Source organism: Mus musculus, chromosome 5 (assembly GCF_000001635.26).
Source record: "Mus musculus strain C57BL/6J chromosome 5, GRCm38.p6 C57BL/6J".
NCBI classification, from domain to species: domain Eukaryota; kingdom Metazoa; phylum Chordata; class Mammalia; order Rodentia; family Muridae; genus Mus; species Mus musculus.
This window is the reverse complement of record NC_000071.6, coordinates 20,643,178-20,663,512: the sequence shown is the minus strand read 5'-3', so window position 1 is coordinate 20,663,512 and position 20,335 is coordinate 20,643,178. Positions and strand designations below refer to the sequence as shown.

Here is a 20,335-nt window from a genome sequence, read left to right as displayed (position 1 = left end):
CTCCTTGCCACAGCTGTCGTACAGACTCTATGTCTATAATGCACCTCTTGGGGAGTCCATCCCTACTCCTGGGCACTTCCTGAGACCTCCACAACTTCAGGTTCCAGTTCCTGAGGGCTGGACTCACCACCCTGTTTCAGGATCACCTCATGTGCCTATCTGACTCCTGAAACTCAAGTACCAAGTCTGCCCTACTACCTCTGACTCCCTCCTCCATGTCTGTTGCTCATCTGCTTTTACTGTCTTCATCACTGAAGCATGAAACCATCTACCAAATGCAGGCTCAATGTGCCGCTCCCATACCTCCAGATCCCCCTCTCCCCCTCCCTGCCCTGGAGGCCTTTTACCGGTTTGCCTGTGTGACCTATGAATACATCTTCCTGACTCTGTATTAGCTGTTTCCTCTACTCTGATGCAGGCTGACATCTCGTCCACTCAAGTGGAACTGCATATATCACTGAAGGTCCAAGTAAGATGTCACATCTCAGGTAGAATGTTCTGGAACTCTTCCAAGTAGACTTCACAGAACACGGTGACTACACTCCCTGTCTTCCCTCTTTCTCCCATGCCAGGTTGTGATGGTGACTGCGCACTCTCCTAGTCATCTCTGTATCCCTAGTAAACATCCAAGTGCCTGGGGCATATGAGGTACTTAACACAGCCGTGGAGTTCCTCCTGCCCAAACAGGGCTTGGACTCAGTCACTGCGTAGCCCCAGCCCTCCTTCTCTTCTCGACTCAAGTGGGTTGGCTCAGGCCTCCTTATTCCCGTGGATTATACTGAGTAAACCATACAGGAAGAAGAGGCTTTCTTTTGTTACAACAGGAATCCATTCTCTGGTCACTGGAGTAGGTGTCTCCAGTGATAATTTCATGGCCCTATTATACGGCAACTTCCTGCTTTGTGTTCTACCTTTGATTTCCCGATTAGTAAGTGATCCATGAGAGACAGGCACTTCACAGAGACGATACATTTAAAACTTCTTTTTGATAGACATCTTCCAAGAATGACTGTGATAGGGTACATGTGTATAAGTATTTATATCAGTGTAAATTGCTGGTAGGCTAATTAAATTATACACGTTAGTGAATAGTATCATCTTCCATGTTAAATCTAAATCATTTCTGGATGATAATTAGCAAGAACATTGGGGACTGGAAAGTATGTTTCATAAAGAAGTCAGAGAACTAGCTTAAAAGAATTTGGCAGCGAGATGCTTAGCCATGCCCACAGCAGTATAAATGGGCAGAGCCAAACCAGAGCTGAGACGTACGTCATCGTGGGTCACTCTCACATGGCCACCTGGAGGGACTGAGAGTGAGCTTTAGTTGCTGCTAGCAAGTCAAAATGACATTTTAAAGCCCCAACCCAATTAAAGTGAGGCTCCAACCACAGCCCTGTAAGACTTGCCAGTGGGAACGTGGACTGTTCCAGGCAACTACTTGTTGCTTGACCCATAGTTACAAGGCTGCCATCTCCATCCTGTTTATGTCTGTGGAACATACTTTTGCTCTCTGTAAGAATTTTCACCAAATGGTAAACTGACACGAAGTCACTACCTGGAAATATTCATTTAGAAATAGTGAAATACTGTCTGGACATAAACTTATGACTGGTTCATAAATAATCACAAGTACTTTAAAAAATATTTCCCATTAAACATGGCATACCACAGGGTATGGAGGAAGGAAGATCAGAAGATCTGGATAGTCCTGACTTCCATAAAGCAGGCTGGGAAATACTGATGATGCTAGGTAGAGTGCAGAGTTCTTAGGTCAGAGGGTCTACTAACAGCGGCTCCTTTTATCTCATAAAAGGCTGCATTGGCATATTTGGCTTATGAAAAACTAAAGAGGCATCCAGGTGGCCCAAGTGTGTGTGTGGCAGAACTCAGCGAGTTCAGACTCTGTTGATCGCCCTCGGGCGTTTCCTCCCATGAGGGGCATCCTAGTCTGGTCTCCGTAAAGTGTAAGGCAGCTCAGATTCTCAGGAACCCTTAACTGCAGCCCTATGACTTACAAGGTCTCAATTACAAATGCTCTCCAGAACTCTAGCAGCAATTAGACAAGCTACTATGAAAGAGTGCATTATATATCAGTTAAAAACATATGCAAAACAAGCATCATTAGAGAAAGATAATATCCATGCAGAGTTTACAAACCGTGTCTTTAGGGTGGCCCAGTAAGTAGAAATATGGGGACCCATGCTTGTCACTTTTCATGCACATGGAGAGGCTGGAAGGTACCATTCCTAAAGGAAGGGGAGGAACAGCCTAGGACCAATCATTAGAATTAACAGAACCAGAGACAAAGACATTATTACTGTTAGAGTCAAGATTTCTTAGTATGTTTAGAGCAGTTGAATAAAAATGATCTAGGCAGTAAGAATAAACACTTTAAGTAAAGCTAACCCTATCAGGCATGCAACAAAGTGAAATTAGTGAAAGACCAAGCTATACATATATTTCAAGAGTAGATATTTTTTTTCCCAAAAAATATTGAGGGCATCCTGAGGTGCTTCTAAGGAGGCACAAATATGGATAACATTTGAACTGGCAGTGCCAGAGTTCTTACAATGTTTCTTTTTCTCATAATAATGGATGTCTTAGAGATACCAGCTGTCATTTGAGAATCAGTTATAGTAATTGTTTCTAAATTTTTAGAAATCGTAAGATATGGGCATGGAGTTCCCATATTCACAGTTTTATTTTTCTAACGTTCTAATAAATCCTTACAGTTCTCACCTATAGTGCTCTGCTTATTTACATTCAAAGTTTACAGTTGACTTGCTGGATATAATTGCTTTCTAGGAAAAAAAAAAGCAGAAAAAAAGAAAAAAGGCAGCAGCACATTGGCCATTCCATGCCGCTGGTCACCGGTTGGCCTCTACTCTCCAGCCGGTCTATAACAGCAGCGAATCAGCCCACAACCCCTTGGTTTGCCAACTACAGCTGATGGGCTGGGCTGAAGTTCTTTACCTACACAGTCATGGCCACTAGAAATTCTAGAATAGTCGGGTTGATAATCTCCAAGGTATAAGAGGCCCCACAATGCCTGCTCGTGTTCTCTCTGCTGACATGGTGTGCGAGATGTCTCCCTCCATGGGATCTGGCTTCCCCATACAGAATGAACCCACATTGGTTTTGGATTGTGTGATGGGAATGTTTTATCTAGCATGTTATGTGTATGGAAGCAGAGGAATACAGTGGGAGACATACCTAACACAGTGGGTTAAGTACAGAGAAGAACCTCCCTGTGGTCAGGAAGTCAGTGCTTGACAATGGATGCCGTAAGTGGAAATTAAATTTCAGGATTTACTAATTGAGTTCACCATTTAGCGCTGCCAAGAAGCAAGTAATTTCGTGTGGAAATGATCAAGCTGCTTCAGTGTCACACAGAGAAGGCTCTCTCTGGGTTTCAAACATGGCCTTTAGTTGGCTTGGAAACATATGTGCTAGCTAGGCCCAGAAGTTGAAAGAAAAGAGCCAAAAACATGGCAGGGTACACCACTGTGAAGGCAGGAGTGGGAGCTGCAGGGAGATGTGAAGCAGAGCTTTGCACACCGTGTGTGCGAGGAATTTCAGTGCACCTATCGTAACAGGCTGTGCCCAGCTCTAAACCCCACCACCCTGGCATTGGCTGCACACATTAGAGTGTTCTACCAAGAGACAAGGGATCTTCCTGCAAATAGAAAAGCAGCCAGGCAAGGTCCAAGACACTTAACGGTTAACAGCTGTCCAGTGTCGAGAGCTTGCGTTTGTCCTATTAAGTTCTTTTTTGTCTAAGCAGTGTGTGGAAGACTATGTGACTCTCAAAAGTTTAGAGATTTTCTTAAAATTAGACTATATAGTTTAGGCCCAGAGTAAGGCATTGTATGATTTTTATCTTTGATCCCAATCGAAGGAATTCAGTTCAAAAGAAACATTAGGAAGTCTTTGTAAGGACAGGACATGAAAGCAGCGCTCAGAGTTTGTGGATGACAAAATTCTGTTGGCAGTGTGAAGGCAGTGCAAAGAGAAGAGTTCCCAGGGGGCAGAAGAGGGCGGCAGACAATGCAGATGCCATTATCCACTTGTTCCACCCCAGAGAATAGACAGCGCTGAAGGTGAACTCCAACCCAATCAATGGCCATTGGGTTGCAGTGATGTGTGGGTTCAGCACCTGTAACAAAAAGAAAGAGTGACGGGCCCTGTGCCTGGATGGGGCCAAGAAGTATATGAGAAGTATTTGTACTTCTCTTTCAAATTGTCTATGTGCTGAAATGAATCAAAAATCATAATAATTTAAAAAAAATTTTTTTTCTTTTTTGGTTTTTCGAGACAGGGTTTCTCTGTGTAGACCTGGCTGTCCTGAAACTCACTCTGTAGACCAGGCTGGACTTGAACTCAGAAATCTGCCTGCCTCTGCCTCCCAAGTGCTGGGATTAAGGGCATGAGCCACCACGCCCAGCTAAATAATAATAATTTAATGTTAGGTTGGCAGCTCACTCGGCAGAGTTGCCTAGTATGATCTGTGTTTGATTCTCCCAAACTTGGTGTGGTAGTGAATACTTACAAACATCTGGGAGGCAGAGGCAGAAAGATCAGAAGTTCAAGGTCATCTTTGCCTATACAGTGAGCTCAAGGCCACTTGGGATATATGAGACCCTGAATCAAGAACAAAGTAAAAGATTGAGGGGCTGGGGAGAAATCCCAGTGGGTAAGAACACGTGCTTTGTAAGAGTGAAGACCTGAGTTTGGATTCTGGCTTCTAGGTGGAAAGCTAGGCATGCCTCTGTAGTGCTTCTAACACCCTGTCCCACAGCCTCCCTGCACTCTGTACTGGGGAGACAGGAATATTGCTGGGGCCTTGGGCTTGCTAGGCCTGTCTCTCAAAAATAAGGTAGATCAGGACATTGGGTGTTCTCTTCTGGCTCACACATGTACATACACATGGGTCTATGGCTCTCTCTCTCTCTCTCTCTCTCTCTCTCTCTCACACACACACACACACACACACACAAACACACAGAGTGGTTAAAAAAATGACCTCTGGTAGGTTTCTAGGCTTTGGGAAACAAGAGCAAGTACTTCTGAAGACATGCTTTGAGAGCTGGTGTTTGCTGGTTGGTAGTGGCTAGACTGCCCATGAATGTCTTAAGATGTTGGCTTGGCTTTGCCTTGAGGACCTGGACAGCAGAGCTATGTTGGCCAATTCCTTTATAAAGATCAAAATCTTTTCTTGCAGTGTCTCTATTTCTGGACGAGAGAAAACCAGACAGTTTTGGTGTGTGGCACCAACTCTTTGACCTGCGTAGCTCAGGGGCTGGAAGCTTGTCTGGAATCAGCACTCTTGCTTGGCTGTGAGCCACAGCACCAGAGCCTTCCCAGGCAGAATGGAAACCACTCTCAGATTGACAAGAAGGCAAGAGATAGAAAACAAAAGAACAGTAAGAGAAAATTTGTGTGTGTGCGTGTATGTATGTGCGTGTGTGCATGTACGTGTGCATATGTGTGTGTGTGTGGGGGGGGTGTTACAGTGCTGGGGAGGGAACCCATGGCTTCACACATGCTAGGCAAGCGCTCTCCCAAGGCATTATAACCTTAAATCTCCCCCATTCCGTTTTGAGACAGGGTCTTCCCAAGTTGCTCATGCGGCCTTCTGCTTTATAGCCTCACTGGGCCTTGAACTTGTTATTCTCCTGTGTCTGCCCCCAGAGTAGCTGGGATTATAGCCTGGTGCCATCAGGCCTTCAGTACCCTTAAGGAAGTTCCTTTTTTTTTTTTTTTTTCTCCTACCAACAAACATGGGGTTTTCTAGACCTCTTGGTCTTGGTCTTGCTTGTGGTCTCCTCTTCCTACCTCCAATTTCCCTGCCACGTAAGAAACATCTTCTGGAGCTGGGGACCTCCCTGAGGCCCAGCACACAGCTCAGTGTTGAGGAGTGTTTCCCCTGAGCTAGCTGCCTCTGCTCCTGGACTTCTGGCATCGGGCTCAGCTTTATACAGAGGCAAGGACCCTCAAGTATGCTCTTCTGGGTGGGGTGCTGGGCAGGAGGGGTCTTTAGCTTTTCCAGTACACCTGTGGGGATTCTTTTCAAAGGGGCTTGGCAAAGATACTTCTTGACTTTTCAGAATGGATGGATTTGGGACTTCAGGGATGCTAAATGCCCCCCTTCTTTACTGTGTATGTAGTCTAATGTGTGGGGGCTTGCAGATGGTGCTGGCGTGTGTCAGTATATCCCAGGGACTGCCTCAAGGCTGCAGTATGAGGCCCATTCAGGTGCTTTATCAGTTTCTCTTACTCAGCACGAGGTGTTCTTGAGTGATTTGTGGAGGTGCCCATGGAAAAAGAGGATGCACTCAGCCACAGATGCCAGACGATGGAATTAAATTTGAGAATTTATTACCGGCAAGGCTCTCTTTGCCCTATAGAGTAAGCAGGTGAACTGTGCAAAGGCGCTGGGTCCACACATGGCTCCAGAGAGTGCCACCTTGGTGTGTCAGGAGAAGCAATGGCTCTCCTATTGTCTGTCATCATGGGGCAGAGGAGCACACGGAACCCCAGCACCTGGTATCAGTTTTGGGGGTTCCTGACCCGGCTGCTAGCCACAAAGCTGTGAGGAGCGAGTGAGTGGATTGGACCAACTCTGACTCACCAGCTTGGAATTGGTAATTCACATCAAGTCTGGGAGGAGGTTCACCCAGATTCAGCAAGGCTTTCTTTCAGAGAAAGTACAAGTTTTTAGCAGGACTATTACAAAGGAAATGCTTAACAGACCAAAGAGTCCAAGTGTTCTTCAAGAATTCCTGGGACTGGTGAGATGGCTCAGTGGGTAAGAGCACCCGACTGCTCTTCCGAAGGTCCGGAGTTCAAATCCCAGCAACCACATGGTGGCTCACAACCATCTGTAACAAGATCTGATGCCCTCTTCTGGAGTGTCTGAAGACAGCTACAATGTACTTATATATAATAAATAAATAAATCTTAAAAAAAAAAAAAAAAAAGAAGTTAAAAAAAAAATTAAAAAAAGAATTCCTAATGCTCTGGAAGTGCTTATTAAGTTCTGTGAATAATTAATAAGCCTATTTTAGTTTTGTTTTTTGTTATTCCTAAGAGCAGATTCTCCTGGGCTTTTTCTTCAGCTGCCACTCTGCTGGAGACAGGCCTTTCCGTGTGTCCTCACTGTCCAAATGTCAGTTCCCTGAGGGCAGCCCTGCATCTTACCCTCAGTGCCTACGAAGTGCTGTGCACGTAGTAGGTGCTCAGTAAATTTTGATTTGGCTGCGGGGCTATTAATTAAATGTCAACCAATGATGTTATTCCAGAATCTGTCCCACATGCAATATTTGGTAAAGTCATATTTCCTTGAGTTTATCTTTGGTCAGGGAGTGAAAGAGAGTGCTGGTCAAATAACTACAAATAAGAATATGAAGATATGCTTATACTATTTGTGTGTGTGTGTGTATATATATATATATATATATATATATGCATATATATATATATATATACATATATATATAATTGAAAAGAATAAGCAAATGAGTATCCAACTAAAGGCAAAACAAGTTCTGCAGGGCAGGGTGTTCTGATATGATTGTCATAAGTTATTGTAATTATTGACTAAAGGGAGGCTTTTAACTTAACAACTACTTAGTCAATTCGTTTCCTCAGGGGCAGCTATTGACACAAATAGGTTCTCTTCTCCCCTTAGAAGAGTTTTAAGGATACAATTCACTTTGAAAGTGTAGTTAGAAGTATAGTTCAGATAATTGGCTATGTCTTTCCCTTCACGTGGCCTGGTGCTGCTGGCTGCTGGGCTGCTCACACGTGAGAACTCAGCTTCATCCTTCGAATTCTGCATGACCTCCTCCATCTTGCCCTGTCTCCCACTGGCATCTGGACCCACTTCAGTGTTCTGCACATAAAGAGCTTCCCCCTGGTTCTCTGGGAGAGTGAGCACGGCAGAGTGCCGACCCACCACCACAGAAAAGCGTGTTTGCTTCATTTGGAACAGCAAATATACCAGAGGGAAATGCTCCACTTCGGTGTGAGATATCCTGGGATGTTTTAATCCAAGGACACTTACATGTACCTGGGATTTGGCTGGCTGGGTTGCCAGTCAAGTGTGTGTTCACTCTGTATGCCAGGCCTTGAATGTTAATGAAGGACACCTGTACTTCAAAGCAGGGAGCTAATTTGTTTAATTTATTCCTGGGCAGTTTTTACAGCCAAGAAGTGGCAGCACTTCCTCTTCCTACCCTCTTTAGGTTCATTTCATCTCAATAGCAGCTCTCCGTGCTGCCAAGGACCTGAGTTGGGTGCTCATCTTTGCCCTCTGAGTAGATGGAGGGAAGTGTCTTTATTCCTGCCAGTGGCTGAGAGGCATGTCAAGGGATGAGGCGTTCACACTTTCCGCTAGGTTTATAATCAACAAATTCTTATCCCAAGGACTGCACTTGAAGAGCCTATCTCCTTTTCAAGGACTTGATTGTGAAAGCAACTTCTCCTTCAAAGCCCTTATCATTTTCTGATTCCCTCTGCAGCTGGTCTGCAGCCTGTGTTCAGCCATGACCTGCGTGATGCTCCTGTTGACTTATCCCTGTGCTGCGGGCTGAGGTGTCACCTGGCCACCCGTCTCATGGTAATTATGGCTGGCTCTTTGCAGAGAACTCACTCCTTTCTCCGCTCACTCGGAGTAGCACCGATTTTGCTTCATCAATGATCTGACACATCGCTCTGGCTGCTTTTTTTTCCCCTCTCCTTTTCAATTGTACCAGCATTTATCTCTCTGTCACAGATTGCCCTAAGAACTCAGAGCTGTGCTTCTGTGCGTCTCTTGCTTGACTGAGATCAGCTTTTCCTTGACAAGTTCCCAAGTCCAGATAAGGGTTCCATTTCAAAGCTGTTCTGTAAGTCGTGGAAGGCACATGGGTGGAATGACTTAACACTTGGCCCCCACAGTTGGCTAGACCTTTTCATCCTCATTGACTTTTTCCTAGGCCAGCTTAAGTCTCAGGTGTCCCTGAGAGGTTAAATATGCCTCCGTGGGATCCTGATATCTCCCGTTGATTATCTCTTAAGGAGTGAGCCAAGTTTAGGATCTTGAGAGGCAAACAAAGGAAGAACACAGGCTTAAATTAATACCTGACAAGAAAAAAAAATCATTTTCCTGTGATTAGCTACTGCTGACCAAAGTAGATTACATTCCTGATTCTATCTTTTGGCGAATGCAAGTATTTTCTTGTGTTATTACTTACTGCCACTATCTTGTTCTCAAGAGTGTTTTATTTAAAAAAAAAAATGCATTCTGGTTATCTTGAAGAACAACAACAGCAACAACAAATCGGTTTCATGATACAGCCTATATCATACTGACTCTGGAGGCACTGTTCCTGACCATATGTTTATGTGTGTATATTGGGGTCATTTATGCAGCCGTGAATGTAGCCATGTCTCTGGTCTGCTCCTGATGCAGAGCAGAGTTAACACAGCCAGGGACCATGCTGCTTAGACATGCCAGCTCATGGGGGTGGCTACATGCTGGCAACATGGCTATAAATCATCTGCTATGCTAAGAACATGAGCTCTGTGCTGAGCAGCCACGATCCCCTTAAACGGATGATACAAATGACGCCATTGTATTCGCGACATCTGCTTTCCTTCCAGGAGGCTAGAATTTTGGGATATGCTAAGCAGGGGTTGCCTGCCCCAGTGAAAATCATGTGTACTGAGATGCTCATGGATTCCCTGGGTCCACAGCTATATTTCTGTTGCTTGGGGCGAATTACAATCTGGTGACTCATCATGGAAGAGCAAGCGTGAGCATCAGAGGGTGTCTGGATATTGATGCATCCAGAAACTGCCTGAATCTGTCCTGAATGACTGCTGTGTCTCCGTGTAGCTGCACTCTATGTCCCAGAAGCTCTCCTAGCAAATCTATGGATGAAGGAGTGAGGAGTCACCGGGGGAACCTTTGAGCCCTGCCGTTAGTTTATATGAAATTCCAGCAGAACCACTGGGTGGCATTATCATCAAAGCAGAAGTGATTCTTTTGTCTTCTTCATTCCTCATGCACCAGAGGCTCATTGTTAAGCTTACAAATTCCTGAAGGGCTAGGATCTGCTGAGCTTATGTCTGTTCTTCTGCTCCACTAATGGGTGTCTCTTCACCCCATTTTGTCATCTCTAAACTAACTTTACAAAGTCCACATCTTACAAGCTAGTGAGTGCTGATATCATTGGCACGTGTAACTGGACGTTTAATTTGGGAAAAAAAAATTCACTGAGAACAAAATCTGTAAAACTATAGCAGCAAATAATATCGATATGGAGACCCTCAAAAGGGGTGCCCAGACATTTAAGAGATGCTCTGTGTGGGTTACTTTGAGAATTTAACTGAGCCAGCTATGTTGACGGGGTCTAGGGTATCTGTCTTGTTCCAAAGCCACGTGTTTATGTTTTCCGCAAGTAGAATTAAGGGGCAGTTCTAACTTCTCCCTGTACATAAGCAGCTGGTGTGTTGGGTGTCGAAGGCATGGATCAAACAGTGTTTCTAAAATGAGCAAGAGGCCGAGGACAGTGAAGCAGGCCAGAGTAACTTTGAAAAGATTGACTTGAGTGTGAAGAATGGGAGCGACTTTGAAATTGCTTGCTAGGTAATAGTCAAGTCTTGCTGTGGAGGGAAATACACCTTTAAGATGAGGTCTGTTTTTAGAAGTGACAGAATTCACAGGTCCCTTTGGTAGTGTTGGATCAGCTGATGCTCTAGGATATTAACCTCATCCTATTCTAGGAGCTCAGATCCATCACAAAGGAATTGATGCTGGTGTCAAGATCAAGCCTATACTCATTGCTGAGATCAATACTTAAGAATAGTTTATTAGATCCAAGCATCGTGGGTAGGAACATGGAATGATGGGGTTCCTTGGGCGTAGAGCTGGCCCCGCAGATCCACTGGGAGCTTTTTTGCTCACTGACCACAGGGCCTCCTAGCTCTTTATGCAGGGAATTTCAAAGATACAGTGGTCTCTCCGAGGTCTTCGAATGTTGAGATTTTAGCTGAGATCCGGGCACTGAACTGCCCTACTAATAAGGAGGCGTTAGTAGTTGTTTAGATAGCCTATGTGAAGAACATTATTTGAAAGGGAAAGATATTTTTTAGAACATCTTCTGGGTAGGAAATGGGGTGGTGGTGGAGGTGAATCACTTTATGTATTGACAGACATGAAGGGATCCCTGGGGGCCTGCACTTAGCTCCTGTTGATATTCTGAAGAGTTATTCTTTGTGTCTCCTCACTGCTGTCTGTCTTTGACACTCCCTGGAAAACGTTTCTATTTTGTTTCTTAAGGTGCTAGGTAGGGATAGAGCCCAGGGCTGGTGTGTGTCACACTGAGCCATGTCCATGGGCCCTCAGAATATTTTTACAGACTAGCTCAGGCTTTGAGGTTTTCATGTGAAATCCGCTCAGGTGTGTGCTATACCATCTACACTGACTGTGATGCCTGGAACAGGCTTGTGGGAAACAACAACTTTAAAGACTCTTGAAGTCAAACTATGATTTAAAATGCACTTTAGAGATGCTCTCAATCCAGGCTCTAGCTCCCCCTTTCTCCCACTGTCCCCACCCACTCTTCCTCTCTGCCTGCAGATCACAATGTAGCTCTCAGATACTGCTCCAGGGCCATGAGTGCTGCCATGTTTCCACCGTGACCCTGACGTGATGATAATGGACTAACCCTCTGAAACTTTAAGTAAGTCCCAAATTAAATGCCCTGTTTTATAGAAAAAATAGTAATAAAAATCCTTCCTCAAAAGAATACGAAAACAGCATGGGAATTTTTTTTTCTTTTTTTGAACAATCTCTAAATGCCAGGGAAATGCAGCTATGGAATGAGCTGAAGTTAGCATTTTAAATTCCATACCCTGAAGATTGGTTCTGGCTCATTCTCTGGCCCAGTTTACTAATCCTGTAGGGCAGTCTAAAGCATGTGTGGATTCCAGAAAAAAAAAAAAAAGGTAAATTACTGCAGACTCAAATGAACAGAGCACCATCAGTCAAATTATAAAGATTCCCACATATAAGTGGTACTGGCTCTCCCTGCACGCTCAGAGATGCCCTGTAAGACCACACGTTTGCTACAATAAACATTGCCTAGCTTTATGAGGTAAAGAGAGGGTTCACACACACTCATACACATCTTGGACTTAAGTTGACATGTGTGCTTATTGATCTACTGATAGTAAATACCTATTCTGGTAGCGGTAGCCCACAAATGCAGTATATATTTCTAAAACACAGAGAATGCAGAACACAGATGAAGGAAACTGTGAAACGCACCATACTCCGGGACCTGCCCCGTGCCTCTCTTCAGCAGCAGCCGCACTCTTCTTCCTCCAGACTTGATGAGTTCTATTGCTCTGGCGTGGGTCATGTCTCGTGTGCTTTCCCCATTTATTTCAATGATCTGATCTCCTACCTGTCAATTAACGAAAAAGGAAGTCAGGCAAAGATGGTTTGCATTTCCAACTATTCAAATAGCGTCCCGTTTCCAAAGAGCACCCAAGCTGACTCTCTGGAGAACCTCATCCCTGGCTACTCCCTGAATCTGACTAACTTGATCAGAGGCTGTCGATCTGATATTACAATTCTCATTACCCTGGCAGCTTTGTCTGAGTGAAGAAGCAAATATTCTAAGGCTTTGCATTGATGACACTGTCAGCTTTTGGCTTTGTGCAGTATCCGTTTAGCACATTGGATGGAGTGGTTAGTCTCTGTGCTTCTCTGACAAGTTTTTGCTGTGCATCATTTGCATTTCCCTGGGTGCTATTGCAATATTCCCTTCGTGGTTAGCAGTGGTTAGTTGATATTCCAGTTTGATGATGAGTTCCCTATCACTGTTCTTTGACTTGAAAATGAGATCTTCTGTTCTCTACACATGACTAATGCCCTTGCGAAATGCTTGCACGCTCACACCTGGTTGCCAGAAGATGCTTGGTGAAGCATCATTCCCTCTGCAATTGTCAAAAATGCCTGCGCTCCATAAGCTCTTCCCGATTAGCTTTTGTGAGTAGATAGTAGGGTATAAAGAGCTTCGACCACAAATGGATTATGTAACTCCCAGAGGAACATTATTGCCAGGGGCCTTTGAATCAAAATATATTGAATTTCAGAACAAATTATTTAAGACTAATTAGCCAGGGAAAACACAATGAGTTGCTTTGCAAAAAAAAAAAAAAATGTATTATAGATGATTTCTCTCTCTTTTTGGGTTTCTTTTGAAACAGGGTTTCTCTGTGTAGCCCTGGCTGTCCTGGAGCTGTACTGTAGACCAGGCTGGACATGACCTGATTGCCTCTGACTCCAAGTGCTTGGATTAAAGGCCTGTGCCATCACCTCCTAGCATAGATGGTTTCTCAAACAAAGAAGATCTCACTCTAATTAATATCTATAAAGCAGAGAGAGCCAAGAAAAATCTACAGCTGAGTGTGCTGAGCAGGCAGAGGAGTACATAGTTGCTGTCATAGCAGCATTTTATTCTTGAGTTTGGTGGCCTTTCCAGGCACAGGTTTGGGGCAGTGGAAGAGGGTGACATCATTTTTGTGGCATCCATATTACAAAGAATAACTCACAAGACTTTTACTTTTACTAAACTGAAAGTTAATGTCTCTGCTGGCTAGTGTTATGTCAACTTAAAGCTAGAGTTATCCAAAAGGAAGGAAACTCAACTGAAAATGCTCCTCTATAAGATCCTGCTGCAGGGCATTTACTTAATTAATGATTGTTGTGGATGGTGCCACCCCTGGGCTGGTAGTCCTGGGCTCTATAAGAAAGCAGGCTCAGCAAACTACTGGGAGCAAGCCAGTAAGCAGCATTCCTTCATGGCCTCTGCATCAGCTCCTGCCTCCAGTTCCTGCCCTGAGTTCCTGTCATGACTTTCTTTGATGTGAATACGGACTAAGCCTGGTAAACCCTTTCTTCCTTCCCCAAGTTGCTTTGGTCTTGGTGTTCATCCCAGCACTAGTGATGCTAACGAAGACAGTCTCTCTTCATGTTTCCTTAACTATCACCTTTTCCTGTGAGGCCAAAGCTATATCCTGGAGTCAAGTGACTTGTGAGGGCTATGTATCTAACTTGCCAGCAAAAGTGGGAACACTTATCCCACCCCATGGAGTCTTCACCCACAGTGGAAACCTTAGGGCCCACCATTCACTTATGGAAAACTACAAGCTCAACATAGCCCCATGGAGAAGGCCCCTGCTTCTTTCTCTGTGCTTCTCACTCCCGTTCAGCTGGCTATTGGTCACCTTCACCCGGATAACCAGGAGGCATCTCAGTAGCAGAGAAACTCTCCAATATCCCCCAAAGCAGATTCTCTCTTATTTCCTAACCCTTTAGGGTTAGGATTCTCCTGGCCTCCTACCTATGAAACCACTCTCACGAGGCGTCCCATTTATAGCAAAGCATACATCCTGACTGTGTAACCCTGTTGCCTCCTGGTTTCACTTTATCAGATTATAACACCCTGGAGGGGGAGCTGGAGCCACCCTGTAGCCTCACTTGTCAGAAGAGAAAAGAAGAAAGGAAATTGCCTAGAAGCCCTTTGAGACGCTGTATGCCAACAGCTAAGACAAGTAACTGAGTCTCCCTCGAGAGCGCCACACTAGGATGTTTTAATCTTTTCCTTTAACATCTTCCTCTTAATACCCTTGCTTGAAATCTACACCAAAAGTGCCATCTAATAAACTGTGCCTCTTCTTTGAGAAGCCTGTAGCCATACTCTCTGGTGTTCTCGATGCCATTCTATTTTAAACCCCCCACCCACCACTCAACTCAGCTTCCTAATGGCTCATCCTGAAGTTCTTTTCTGAAACCAAGAATCTTGGGTTTGCTTGAGTTGAGGTTCTTGGATTGAGGCTGTACCGTAGGCTGCGGGGGGTGACAGTGTGGAGCTGTGTCCCCATTGGTGATAGCTACCCTTATAGGTATCACGGTTCACGTAAGCCAGAGGTGTGGGCTCATGTCGGCCTGCTTAAAAATAAGAGTTCATTATGATTTTACTCTGAGTGTATGCATGTGCCATGCGTGTGTGGAATCTGTTGAAGACAGGAGAGAGCACTGGATACCCTATCATTGGAACTATGGGTGGTTGTACACGTCTGGCATGGGTACTGGGTACTGAAGTATGGTCCTCTGCAGGAGCCATAAGTGCTCTTAACTGCTGAGCCATCTCTCCAGCCCCAAGATGCCTTTTACAAACCGTGGATCCTCAGCACCTGTTCCAACTCTCTTCCATCCAGGGGTGTACCAGTTCAACTCTGGCCTGTGCCTGGGTCAGTACGATGTTCTCCGACCCCTCTCCGCTCCAGTTTTCAGCACAGCCAGTCTTCCTAAGGAGGAGCATTATGCTGACTGAGGCATCAAGATTCTCTTTGCCTTCTCTTTCTCACAGCCCAGCATGTCTCAAGCCCAGCTTAAACATCTTCTTTTCTAGGGTGCCTTCCATAACCTCTCGGTCTTCTGAAGCAGAGGTTTCTAGTCTCTTCATTAGTCATGGCTCTCCCTCTGTTAGAGGTTTGTAACTATCCTTCCCTCAAGACTCTGAACATCTTCATTCAGTAAGCAGCTTTTAATGAACACTTACTATGGGCTAGAGAATCCACTGGTGATGCAGAGTCAAATGTTACAGTTTCTGTTTGCAATATGTTCTTGTCTGGTTGAAGAAGAAAGTGTGTCAAGATGACAATATTCACTGTATCTTGACTATGGCACTTGCGTCCATCAACTACTAAGGGTTCAGAGACAGATGTTGACCCCAGAATGGTGTGTACAGGCTGCCAGGAAGGAGTTCTTGGTGGTGGCAACATCTCACAGAGTTATGATGTGTTAAGAGTAGCTGCCCAGATGAAGGTAGAATAACACATTCTAGACGAGAGCATCTTACATGAGACCTGAGTATCTGAGAGCATTCCGTTTCTCGGGAATGTTCAGAGTTCAGTGTACCACTTAGGGATTTGGGGTTTGTTGGCACTGAGCACACTTTAAGCAGGGAGTAAGTTGATGGGGAAGCAGGCTGGGAGTTCGATGTTTCCCTGAGTGGACAGGGAAGGCAGGAGGTTGATATGGTGAGCCTGGGGCTGTCACATTATCCACCCAAGTCCATGTGAGACACCGCCTTTAGGTGGAGACACGCCCTCATCTCCTTCCTTAATGTTAATTCAGTGGGGCAGGTCAGGAATCTGTCTTGGAAAGGACTCCTTAGAAGGCAGGTTACCCTTAAGATAATATACCTTTCATCCCCAGAATACCCACCCACCTCCAACGCAGTCCCTATAAAAAGCCTTGGCTTGGCTGGGTCTAGGCATGACTTATTTCTTCCTCCTCCTCCACCTCTTTCCCCACCCCCTTCTGTATTTTCCTTTTGAATGCTGGTCTGAACCTAAGTATAGTTTAACACTCAGCCCTTGGTGTGGCTGGCCACTGAGTCAGTTCATCCTCTGCAGTGCCCCGCCCATCCTGCCAGCCCAGACAGTGGGATCTCACTCACACCCTCCTTCCCTGGGGTGGGGGTGGGGGTGGGGGTGGGGGTGGGAGGGGTGTTCCCTTTAAACATTAATGCATTGCCCTCAAGCTTTTGTTTGAGTCTATTTGTTCTCCATCTTGCCTTTGAGTTTGTTCCCAAATTCTCTCATTAATGAGACTACAGCCTCAAGAAGGGGGGGGTCCCCAGGTCTCTCTGGTATCATGTGATGGCTTTGCTGGGACTCCCTAAGATTTTAGGTAACACTTCTTTCCTACTCTTTAATTACCAGAGCCCTGTGATAGCACCAACCTTAGGAGGCATTGGGGACACAGGTACAGGGGCTAATAAGGGACAGACTGGGGTGCGTCACAATGTGTACTTGCGAATGAAGTGTTTCCAGTGCCTCCAAAATCAGACCCTGGCAGCCAGCGTTAACTATCTGATGCTGCTGCCTTGAGGCTGGGAGTTCAACACAGAATCACGTGTAAGAAGAAGCGTGGAAGGCATGCTGGGCTGTGCCCTTGGCATTCTGGCCTGTATGTGAACACAGGAAGGCTTAGACGCATGAGCATCTCCTCTGCTGTGTTTAGTTGTATTTTCTCCTTTTGCGGCAGCAGTGTGGGAGAGGAGGGAGGACTTTGGCAAATGGTGTGTGAAGTGGAGAAGCACGGGCTCCAGGAGCTGCACACAGTTGGGCAAATGTCAGGGGAGACCTAGGATGGTATCGTATCACCAGAGTTTGTAGGAGTCTGGGGTCTGCTTTGCCCAGCAGACTTTTCACAATTCCAGGGCTCTGTTTAGGGTCTGAAAGAAAATAAAACTCCTAGCTTCCAAGCCTCGTGGTCGAATCCACTGTCTCCTGCATGAGATACGTTCGACCAGGAGCTCTGCCATCATGGCTCCGCCATTAAAGGGTCGAAACCACTGTCTCCTGTGTGAGATACCTTTCGATCCATAGCTCCGACATTAAACTACCTCGTGTTTTTACATCAAGATGGTTGTCTGTTCGTGATTCTTGGGTGCATGCCGAATAGGGAATTGAGTGGGAGTTTCCCCACTAGGTTCTTTCAGGTCCAATCAAAAGAAGAAGAGAATGATGCTGCTACCACTTCAAACAAGGTTCCTTTGTCCCAGTCTATGTGGCTTTCAATATCTCCCACATCTCGTTCCAGGGTATGGGTGAGAGATAGTTGCTGACCCTGTCCCCTGTGAGTGTGTTAGTATGGTTTGTGTATATGTGTGCTTGTGTATATGTGTGCTTGTGTATATATAAGTTTGTGTATTTGTAGGTTTGTGTATATGATGTCTGTATGTTCAGAGGTCTTCCTCAGCTGCTTCTCATCTTATTTTCTGAGATAGGGTCTCTCATTGAACATGGAGCTCATTGATGGCTAGCCTGGCTGTCCAGGAACCCCAGGAATCCTGTTTCTGTGCCCCTAGCACTGGGATTACAGGTGTAAACCCCGTGCCTGGACTTTGTACATTGGCACTGGGATCTGAGATCAGGCCTCATGCCTATTCATAAGCATAATGCCATACTGAGATTCCTCTCCAAACCCTGATTTCCTTCCTTATCGGAGCAACAAGAGTCTGAGAATATTCAAGATATTACTAAATGTAGGGGAAAAATTCTTTAGGGATGGAAGTGTTTAAGTAATAGGATGGGTTCACGTTGTCATAGTTACACATGGTGGTTGGGTACCTTGTAAAATGGACCAGCTCATTTGAAGCTAGGTCAAGAGGAAGCAGCAGTCCAGCTCCTGCGTGGAGATTCTGGTCCCTCCCTGTGCCAGTATCAATGACAGAAAGGTTGAATTTCCATTTTCATTCCAATCCAGTTGCATGTGTAATCATTTTAACTGGAACCCTCTAAGTAAATGTGGGATGCAACTTCATTTACTTTCACTCACTATACATGTATGTATAAAGAGACAGACTTGTTGGCACAAGATCTCTTATTATTTCCTGTCTCATTTAACTTCACTTCTGTTTCTAGTGTATACTCCCAAAGCATGTTTCATGAGATGGGAAATTAATACGAAATTCAGTCTTTCAGGATGAAGAAAATGACCCAAAAGAGTCTATGTACTTTTTCTATATTTGCCCCCACTGTATCTTCAACTGAGATACTAAAACAAACTTTAAAGATTGCCATATGTGTTTAGAGAATCTTTAAAATATTGTATTCCAGAATTCAGTTGATGGGAAAGAGGGGCAGGAAAGACAAGAAAGGGAAAAGGCAGGGGAGGAGGGCTGGATGGATGGAGTGGAGGAGGGAAAGAGGGATGGAGAGAAGGGATGGAGGGAAGGAGGGATGGAGGGCAGGAGGGAAAGAAGGAAGAAGGGGAGGGAGAAAGGGAAGACGGGAAGAGGGAAGGAAGAGAAGAGAGATGGAAGGAAGGAGGGAAAGATGGATGGAAGGACAGAGAGATGGGGGATGGAGGAAAGTATGGAAGGAGGGATGGAGGGAAGGAGGGAAAGAAAGAGGGATGGAGGGATAGAGGGAAGTGGCCATCTGCATAATCATGCTTAGCAGTCTTTATTTATTTATTTACCTACTTACTTTTGGTGGGGCAGGAGCAAGGCCTTGGCTAATAGTGGGGATTGCTATGTAAACCTTGCTTGCTTCATACTCATAGAGATCTGCCTATCTCTACCTTCTAGAACGCTGGAATTAAAGGCCTGCACTACCACACCCAGCTGGCATCGGATTGTTATCAGTTAAAACCACTATCTGACTACATCACAACAAGAACCAATTTTACATGATTCATGAGTGAAATGATCCCAGATTATAGTCTGGTTTGAGAAGCTGGGCTTTAGAAAAAAAACGTATGCCCACGGATAACAGATAACCTCAAGTTCCTACGTCATGAAGGTCTGAGTGTGGGCCACACTTGTGGCTAATTTTCTCAGGTCCCATCTCAACATCATCTTATGCATCACTTACAGGCTGTTTCATCACAGTGACTCTATGTCATTTGTGTCTGTTACAGCTTCTTGATGGGCAGGCCCTCAGCTAATCAGGCTTGAGGCAGTGCATGCTTGCTTCACTTTGCAGTTACACCCAAGGCATTCACTCCCATGATAAAGAGGCGTGAGCTTTGGGCACCTTGGATAAAACTCTGACTTCCTGGAAATACTTCCATAGCCATACAACTTCTATAGTGTTGGTAGGAAACCAGATGAGGTCTCCAAAATGGTAGATCAGACACATTCTTAGAGGGAAACAAATCCTAAAGGCCTGAGAGGAGGAAGGGAAGTTGACTTGAATGACATCATAAGGGTGCTAGGGAAAAAGTTAGGGTCTTCACTGCTCTGGGATCACTTCTGGTACTCATACAGGAGGAGGCTGGTGGCCTCAGGCAACACTGCTGGAGAAGAGACAGGCTGACCCCTTACTTGACGGTGACACATATTTTTAAATTTCTGAAAATATTATTATTAAGTGTATTGGTGTTGTCTGTCTGCCTGTCTCTGTGTGTGTATATGTGTGTGTGTGTGTGTATGTGTGTGTGTGTGTATGTGTGTGTGTATATGTGTGTGTATGTGTGTGTGTGTGTGTGTATGTATGTGTGTGTAGGTGTGTGTGTGTATGTGTATGTATGTATGTATGTATGTATGTATGTATGTAAACTATGTGCATGCCTGGTGTCTGTGGTGTCCAGAATAAGGCATTTAAGCCCCTGGAACTGTAGTAACTGGTTGGTTGCCAGCCAAAATGTGGGTTCTAGGTACCGAAACTTGGTCATTTGCAAGAGTGGAAAGTGCTCTTAGCTAGCTACCTCTCCAGACTGACCTTTTATATTTAATGGTAGTTTTCATGATTAACC

The 20,335-nt window shown here is 45.0% G+C and overlaps 1 protein-coding gene across 18 annotated transcripts in view; it reads right to left on the bottom strand.

Annotated features, from left to right (window-relative positions):
• Magi2 (membrane associated guanylate kinase, WW and PDZ domain containing 2) overlaps nucleotides 1–20,335 on the bottom strand; it is a 1,485,406-nt gene that overhangs the window by 41,280 nt on the left and 1,423,791 nt on the right. For 11 of the 18 annotated variants that reach the window (XM_006535743.4, XM_006535745.4, XM_006535744.4 and 8 more), the window contains one exon: nucleotides 12,320–12,458. In XM_006535743.4, coding sequence (XP_006535806.1) covers nucleotides 12,320–12,458 — 139 coding nt within the window. Of the gene's footprint in view, nucleotides 1–2,160; nucleotides 2,272–12,319; nucleotides 12,459–20,335 lie in introns of all 18 variants that reach the window. The other 7 variants (XM_006535748.4, XM_006535747.4, NM_001170746.1 and 4 more) reach the window with 2 other exon arrangements.